This window comes from Halyomorpha halys, unplaced genomic scaffold, assembly GCF_000696795.3.
Source record: "Halyomorpha halys isolate HHAL.00 unplaced genomic scaffold, Hhal_1.1 Scaffold246.1, whole genome shotgun sequence".
Taxonomy (NCBI): Eukaryota; Metazoa; Arthropoda; class Insecta; order Hemiptera; family Pentatomidae; genus Halyomorpha; species Halyomorpha halys.
Window position 1 is genome coordinate 237018 of NW_027115081.1, and position 9282 is coordinate 246299.

Consider the following 9282-nt stretch of genomic DNA (forward strand, 5'->3'; position numbering starts at 1 on the left):
TGGTTGCATGCTGGACTAGTGCTGTTTTATTTGGATCCTTCTCCTTGTTTTTCAAATCATTATTGTGTTGATAAATTCTGTCACCCAATAATTGCTTTGTCTCACCTATATATATAGCTGGACAATTTAGACAGGGAATTTTATATATTAATCCCGATTGATTAAAGAATTACCAGTCTCAAGAAAATATTAAGATTATAAATAAATGTTTAATAACATTCTTTGTGCAGGTATGAGATTCGGACAACTTCAAACTAAAGTAGGCCTTATCAGTCTCCTGAGGAAGTGTCGGGTAGAACCTGGTGCAGCGACTAAGATACCCATGGAATTAGGTGCTTCTCCTATAATTACGGTTCCAAAGGACCCAATCGTACTGAAATTGGTACCTCAATCATGATTATGTGATCGATTAGTCTCACTTAACATAACAATAGATTTATCTCAATGAGTTTAACTTTAATGTCTTATAAAGAAACTTATGCTGAATATGAAGAAGACTAAGACTATTGTATAGGTTCTAATCACCTCCGTAAAACCTTACCTTATATATCCCATCCTTGTTTCTAAGATAATAATCCCATAAAATTCTATCCAAATTTCAAAAACTCTTTCCTGGAAAAACTATGACTCCGATATTCAGAGTTGGGCAAAAATTAGCTATAGTTGAAACTAATAGCTAAAATTGCCATGGATAAAACTGTTAAGCCACCTCAAATTAACTGTCTCTTTGTAGGAAAGCTTAACTAAAAGAAACAAAAGAAACGCTGGCTCGGATCGAAACATTTATTTGTCAAGTAAATACAAAAAAAAAAATTAAAATAAAAAAAAATATAAATCTTCCAAAAATATAGAACCAAATTAAAATTTTAAAAATCCTTCTTTTGAAGCAAAATTACAATAAAAAAAACAAAATTGTTATTTACAATGGATGAACTCCGATGGGTTGGATGTCTGGAGGTCCGTTTCGAAAAGGTCGGAGACGACGTGCTGTATATACAATATACAAATATAAGTTACATAATTTTACATGATATAATATAATAGAAAGATAACATTTTTTTTCCACAGTTTTCTTTTACAATTAATACCAGTCTACAAACTAACTACAAGTTTTTCGATTTATTCCTTTTTTTTTCTTTCTCTCCTATTTCACAACCTCTATTTCATTTGATCAAAAAATTCTCCTATATAACACATATTAAAATATTTAAAATAATAAAGTAATAACTAAAACAACAAATAAGATATGCGATGCATGCATGCCATCCCACCTCTGGATAAACTCCCCTACTCATTAATTTCCATGCATGTGGTGGTGTATGATTCCTTGGGAGTCAAGTATTATATTCTCTAAATATTAAATAGTGTAATTAAATCTATTAACTGCCTATTTAAAAAATATTTAATTTTAATTAATATACATGGCATTACCAACAACATTTATTAATCAATGATTCATCCATTAATAAGGGTCGTGTTCAAGGCAATTTTAGCTATTAATTTCAACTATAGCTCATTTTTGCCCATCTCTACCGATATTCATTGTAACCTTTGGAGTGTCAACCTTAGGGAAAATAATAAGTATTGATGAAAATCTAAAATGTGTTGACTCCTTTTTCAGAAATAACATTATACTTTTTAATCATTAGATATCACCAAGTTATTAAAAAAAATTTTTAATGTTACAATATCTTTTTTAAATTTCCATTATTGAAATAAACACAGGTTTACATCAAAAATATTTATTTCCACATCATAACAATAAGCTATCATGAGATTTATGACATTAAAATAAGCATAAAAAATATTTAAATATTAACTCTAGTATTATTAAAACCAAAATAATAAAATTATGTAATGGCCACTATTCTGACTGGGCCTCCAGTACCTTCCCTAATCTTTATGGGAAGAACAATAATTTTGAAAATCTTTGGTAATGGCTCTGCTATAGCTACGTTCTCCAACATATATAAATTCTTCGAATTCAATTCGATATGTGCATCGAAATTTAAACCTTGGTCTATTGAGGGGGTGTCGAGACCAACTCCAACTATCTAAAATAAGAAAATGATTTATTAATACTTAAAATAAAAACAATTTAAAAATTAAGATAATATAAAGGGTATCCTCTAAGTCTTCAGCAATACTTAAGGATGTTAAAGTAGACACCAACAATACCAAAAAAATCCATATACACTATGATACGATTCTCTACATAAAAACAGAAAATTTATATTTTGTGATTTTTTTTAAGCCAGTTACATTTGTTGGGTAGGAAGGCATAACTAATTAATATTACTATTTTTTTATTTATTGATAAATATTACAATCTACCAAACCTTATAAGTAATAGTGATACGGTCAATCATCTATATTGTAATATGCTCTTTTTTAATGAATAGTTGATATTGATAGATTAATGATTTTAGTTATGTTTTTATTTTATGTATGTCGTTTTGGTATTGTTTTGGATCAAGAAGCAAGCTAACCAGTTTTCATTATCTAAAATAAATACGCTTTTCAAAACAAGAAAGATGGCAGTGCGCGTCCTTCCGAAGTATTCGTTGGGTTGTTTGTGTTTTATAACATGGATTGAAATTTGTCAACTCTTGTTGTTTCTATGCAGTGATTTTGGAATGGGAATAATCAAAGAAGAAATGGAAGAAAGTAACAATTATCAATAAACTATTTACATCGCAAATCATAGCATATAAAGCAGAGCAATTGTACTACAATCGATTATATTTTGGATCGACCAGTGAACATTGAAGATAGAGGAGAGGAAACCTGGACTCTTGATTTTGCTGGCTTTGGGAGAAGACGTCCGTTCAGCTAGAGGCGGGAAAGACTGGAAGCCATGGTAAGGGGCTGGATATAGCATCATCGACAAGCAGAGATCAACAATTATCAGGAGAAGCTGTGTAATTGGTTAGTCTTGTTTCGAAATGGAATTAATTGTATTAGTAAAATGTCTAGTATTTAAGTTAAAGTGTTATTAGTAGTAAAGTGTCGTCTGTTCTGATTGCGAGGAAACGCCCTGAGAAAAGTCTCTTATGTTATAAAATTATATTATCTGTTCAATATTAAAGTTTTTAATTTGAACCCAAGCTATCTCTTTTATATTTGAAATTAGTTTAAAACGATTAAAATTCTTTTCTTTTATTTTAAATAATTTTTGATTATTACAATATATATAAAGCAATTTTTACTTTTGAAAATAAAAATACCTTTTTAGATTTGGTTATCCATTCCGCAGCTTCCTTTGATAGACCAGGAAAACAAGGTTTATCAGCAGGCCCGAAATAGTCAGCTTTGTTTTTATATCTGGGAATAACAGAAATAATGTTGTAAAACCTTCATGAAGATTATAAAATATTTGTATACCCCCGTTATCGTTATTACTTTAGAAAGAGAAAAAAAATTGGTATGGTGCATAAATCATACAACTTTCACTTAGCACCTAACTTTGAGTTGAAATTAATCCTAGCTTGTTTCATAACGGTTATCTATAAATTATTCACTGATCTATTTTGAAAAAAAATTGAGTGATGGGAGAAAATGGGGTTCATTCTTTAAAACAGTGCATTTTAAATCATATATTAGGTTGGTGAATATGAAACGAGGACTTAAATTCTGATCTCTAGAATCAATAAATTTAGATATCAAATTTTTCAGGCTGTCTTCATTTAGTCCATAAAAACAGATCCAAATATTTAAAAAAATGAAAGTCGGTTGGCAAGAGATCTGGTGAATAGGCTGACTGCTGCAAAACTTCATATTTTAATTCATTTAATTTTGCAATTTTTCTGTGCGACCATCACCATCATTTTGTAGTAAAAAATCACCTGTACTTTTTGATCTTTAACAGTATTCTCCCCAAATACCTAGTTTATATTGCCTGCAGCATTGTCACCAAGTTTATACTCATACAAAAAAATTACACGAATAATAGTAGAATACATTTCGGTACAAAATTCAAAACAAATAACAAAAAGGGAACACTAATGAGAAAATCACCTCTGTTGAAATGTGACTCTGGCGATGGACAGTACAAATATAAACAAGGTTATGCCAAAAAAAAAAGCATAATGAAAACAGGAAGAGAAATCTTTGCATTTAAAAACAATCTGAAATTTCATATGCACCAACCTTATAGTTTAGAATATTCCATGCATTTTTTCAGTTGCAGCCCAGAGATGGGGGAAAAATCAGCTATGGATGAAACTAATAGTTAATATTGCCATGGATACGACCCTTATTCATGAATGAACCATTGATAAATAAATACCGTATCCATGGCAATATTAACTATTAGTTTCAACTATAGCTAATTTTTGCCCAGCACTGTTGCAGACCTGATTAATTATTGTTGCAGAAATAATTATTTCGAGAGAAAACTTTTTAAAAACGCTACAAAAAACTTTTAAAATTTGTTGAGGTTAATGACTTCCATTTTTGAATGAATTATTTATTATTTATTCATGACATTGTACAACGTTTCAGGACCACTGTCTCATATTTATGCACTTTAAAAACCTCATGATTTCATATAGGAAATCATGTCAACCATTTGTGCATCTTCACTTCTCTCTAGCACAACCATCACTCTCAAAAATTTTAAATGAATTGACTCACCAGACTTCCTAGTGAGATAATCCAGGTTACAAAAAACTATATTTCATTCAGAGCTCTATATCTTTAAAACTACCAAAAACACAAGAAAACTTAAGAGAACATCATTTAAAGTAGAGGAAATTTGCTAAAATATGAACCCTAATACAGCTGTTTACTTCCAATAGTTCCTCAGATATATCTTTTTTAAAAGCAATATTTTATAAAAAAAGCAGTACTTAGTGAATTTATTTTGAGAACTCTTTATCTCAAAACCATTCAATGTAGAGATGTCTCTTAGCACTCAAATTAAACCTACTTTAATGTAATATAAAGTAGTTGATGACATTTATATTTGCAGGAGTAGTGGTTTTCATGATATTTGTTAAAATAAATTGATTTATAGTAGTTCAGACAAAATTTTATTTGAAAAATTCATATTCAATATACCAATATCATAAAAACAACTCTCTCTACGAATAATAGTGTCATAAACTAATTTATAGTAAATTAAATTACCTTTGTTTTGAGTGCTGGCAGATATCAGTACTTCTTAATATAAAAAATATTTTTTCAGAAATAAAAAGTTTTGTCGGAACAGAGCTGAGTCTGCTAAGTATAGTTAGGGAGAATAAAAAATTGCAGCTGTTTCAGAACGTTAAAAGGAACATTTTATAAAAGATTTACTGAAAATCAGTAGTTAATAAATTTAATGTGGGAAATCTATATCTCAGGAACCACTAGATGAACTCATATCATGTATTGACATAGCATTAGATCTATTAGCACTCAAATTAAAGCTAGTTTAATGTACTATTAAGTAGTTTATGACTTTTATCTTATTATGAATAGTAGTTTTCATGATATTTATTAAAATAAATTCATTTCTGTTTGTTCGGACAAAATTTTATATGCAAACATCGTAGAAAGTACTACTCCTACAAAGATAAAGATCATAAACTACTTTATAATACATTAAACTAACTTTAATTTGAGTGCCAATAGAAATTTTTACATCTAATGATTACTGAGATAAGGATTTCCCAGAATGAATTCACTAACTACTGATTTTTCTGTATATATTTCATGAAATGTTGCTTTTTAAAAAACTGTATCTCGGGAACTATTTAAAGTAAGCAGTTCTACTATAGCTCATATTTTAGTAAATTTACTCTTCTTTAAATGATGTTCTTTTTAGAGTTTCTAGTTTTGATAGTAGTTTCAAAGATATGCAGCTCCAAATGAAAAATTAATTTAGTTTTGTATTCCCACATCTTTACTAAGAATAAACTTACCTCGATGCCCAACCGAAGCTAACAAGCAGAACAGAATTGTCTGGGAATTGTCCATTTTGACTCTGCCATTTATCTAGTTCCTCAGGTGATAACTTATAAGAACAGTTTCCATTGGTCACTGAAGAAGCATCCAAGAAAACACCTGGCACAATTTGATAATATCATTATTTTTTTTTCAAAACTGTAATACTAGTAATTATTGTATAACACAAGTCAACAAAAAAAAAAGTATTTTTTGGGTTTATAATTATTTGAAGTAGATTATAGGAAGATAGTCTGGGTGGTGGTGAATAAAGGTAGCAAAATAGTAGAAGATAGCTATTTATTGTTAACCAATGTTTCGCCGTGCGCTTTGCAGGGCTGAATTTAAAACAAGATACAAACAATTGTCAATAAGAATTGACAAAATTAAGTTATTATTATTATTATTTCTTTTTAATTTTATAAACAAAACCATTTTTGTTTTCATACTTTCTCTGTATATTTATTTTAATGTTTTTGTCAATTCTTACAATGTTTTTATCTTGTTTTCATTTAGCCCTATAAAGTGGGGCGAAACATTGGATAACAATAAATAGTTTTCTTCGACTATTTTGGTACCTTTATCGAATGCCACCCACACTATCTTCCTACAATTTAAATTTTATGCATCCAATGATAATGAAAACATTTATTTGTTACTTATAAAATTTGCTATTGAAGAAACTGAAATGATATTTTGAAGTTTAAGCAAAGTCTGCACCATATTCCAAACTGTTGTTAAATGTATGTACTGTGGTGTAATTTTTATTTTATATTATTCTTCTGTAAGTATAAATTTCATTATTAATAAGTTATTCGTATAACAAAATTTATTTAATATTGGAAGATCGTTGATTGACTGTGTGTATATATGAAATGAAGATGGTCCAAGTACAGTCAAAATACTTCGAATAGTTACCAATGTTTTGCCACACTTTTCAGGGCTTCATCAGGGCTAAAAAAAGATAAAATAAAATAACGTAACAAAGTGAGAGAATAGATAACACGAAATAAAAGCAAAATTAAGTTCCTTTTCTTTAATAAAATAATAATAAAGGCTGAGTGAACCCACAGGTTCGATGCTGATACTATCAATCGTACTCTACATAATAATAATAATAATGGCATAGCCATCCCGTATGTATGCCGATACCAACAATCGTTCTCTAGATACATCTGTCCAGTGACGCCCCTCCAATCCCAAATCAAACAAATCAGTCTTAATGCAATCCTCATATCTACATTTTGGTCTACCCCTCAGATGTTTACCTTTAAACTTCTTCCCTTAGTGTTAGGGGTCTGGTTTTCTTCAAGATCTGAAATTTTATAAGAGTGCTACCAATGGGTAGTATCTCTACACGTTTATCATTCCATTGTAATCTAACATCACTTTGTACTATATGTATTTTTATGTAAATAGAGTTGTAAAGGTCAATAGATAAATTTAACAAACTGTTAAATTTGTAATTCCTTTTTTTTATGTATTGTATTCTAATGAACAGAATAAATATATAGTGAAAAATTGGTGTTTTGTACATGAAAAAAAAAACTTTAGGGGTATTCATCATCTTTAGTTTAACATGTTAAAAGGAAAAATAATTCCTTGTTTTAGCATGCTAAAACGATATAACATACAACATGGTTGATAGTCTGTTACAAGGTCTGTTAAATGGGGAATGATGTCACGCAACAGACCAGCTGAGCTTGTCACCGTTTTGTTTATTGTTGTGGTTACTTGCTCGTAGTTTGTGTTTTGATTGTGTTAGTATTGTTTTGGATGTTTTTAATACTAATTATGCAATGAATGGGAATAATAATATTTTTTTTTATTGGCCAAGACTCCATACTGCCTAACAATGGTTGGGGGTCAAGGTTTTTCATTTTGTGGGACCACCACTCAATGAAAAAAGTCAATTCCCCAGGCCAGAATATAATGTAATGACAGTTTATAACCGGTATTTATATTTATCGTTTATACTTGCCCACGTTCAGCGGAGAAGGGGGTGAGTTAAAGGAAAATAAAAAAAATAAATATAATCGAAAAAGGGGGGGAAAAAAAAGACTAAAGAATAAATTGCTCCTTAGGGGCCACGTTATTTTTTCTTGGAAATAACGAAAACCCAGAAACAATATACTCACAATATAACTGAAATATACCCTTACATAAATAATTATCGAATTATGATCACTGGCATACCCTTACATGCAGATAACAGAAAACCTAAGGGTGTTACCTCCCACCTGTTGAATTATCGTAATATTTAGAGCATAACAAAAAAAAAAAAGGTAAATTAACAAGTTGAAAGTAGTGTACATGCATAAAAAATAACAGAAGAACTATATGTACAAAAGTTTAATGATAAGAAGAAATATATGTACACAGAATGGAAAAGGAAAGAAAAAGAATTCATATCAATTAATAAAACAATGAAAACTTATAGGATGACTTAACTTTAACTTAAATGCTTAACCTTATCAACTAAATTTACATTATTATACAAAAGAATATAAAATAAAAATAAATAAAATTTAGTTCGAACCCCATGTAGTCTTTGAGTGTACTCCTAGCAGAACGCAAGGTTGTCCAGTGTTAATGACCGTCCATTGAAGTAGAACACCATAATTTTGAAAAACAAAACATATAAGATGACATTTCTCATATGGTGCTATTTCGGTTCAAACAGTACAGACAGATGGCCTTTAAACTATTACCACTTCACATTGAACAATCGTAACGTGTTCCAAAAACAAACTGTCACCTTCACAAAACTAAAACCCATTCGTCTCAACATCTCGCTCGTGTTTTTTTTTCATCATGACAACCATAACACCTCTTGTCTAAGCAGATATAGCCAGTTTTTTTTATCTCACCATGACAACCGTAACACCCCTCATCTACGCAGATATCGCCAGTGTTTTTATTTCACCATGGCAACCGTAACAAGTTGTCAATTAGCTCACCTTGATTCTCTTCTTCACAAGTTAGAAGATCAACAAGGCACTCAGTGGCCATAATTTCACTTAACTCCCAGTTTAGGTATGTAATAAATTACTTCAACACTTAGAAGTAAACAATAACATGAAGTTTTGGAAGGAAAGGTGTTACGGTTGCCATGGTGAAAAAAAAACACGAGCGATATGTTTCAGACGAGTGGGTTTTTTTTTTTTTTGGTGAAGGCGACAGTTTTGATTTTGCGACAGATCTCACAAACCTCCTCACCTCTTCCCTAGCTGAATTTAGATCCCTTATAACTCCACTCATCTCCTTACTTACAAATCTAGTCTCAAATCTTATTCCTCCGCCAAGAAACCCTTAAATGGCACCATTTAAGTCTCTTTCGATTCTCCTTTGGAA

At 30.1% G+C, this 9282-nt stretch overlaps 2 protein-coding genes across 3 annotated transcripts in view; one reads left to right on the plus strand and one right to left on the minus strand.

Moving 5' to 3' along the window:
• LOC106680147 (cytochrome P450 6a2) overlaps nt 1-864 on the plus strand; it is a 27901-nt gene extending 27037 nt beyond the window's left edge. For both annotated transcript variants that reach the window (XM_014419657.2, XM_014419656.3), the window contains exon 9: nt 231-864. In XM_014419657.2, coding sequence (XP_014275143.1) covers nt 231-397 — 167 coding nt within the window. In that variant the 3' untranslated portion in view covers nt 398-864. The remainder of the gene's footprint in view (nt 1-230) is intronic.
• An 862-nt stretch (nt 865-1726) lies between these two features.
• Nucleotides 1727-9282, minus strand: part of LOC106680148 (kynurenine formamidase) — a 24415-nt gene continuing 16859 nt past the window's right edge. The window contains exons 4-6 of the mRNA XM_014419658.3: nt 5907-6048; nt 3228-3324; nt 1727-2054 (exon numbers count right to left, since the gene is read on the minus strand). Of these exons, the coding sequence (XP_014275144.1) occupies nt 1851-2054; nt 3228-3324; nt 5907-6048 (443 nt within the window). The 3' untranslated portion in view covers nt 1727-1850. The remainder of the gene's footprint in view (nt 2055-3227; nt 3325-5906; nt 6049-9282) is intronic.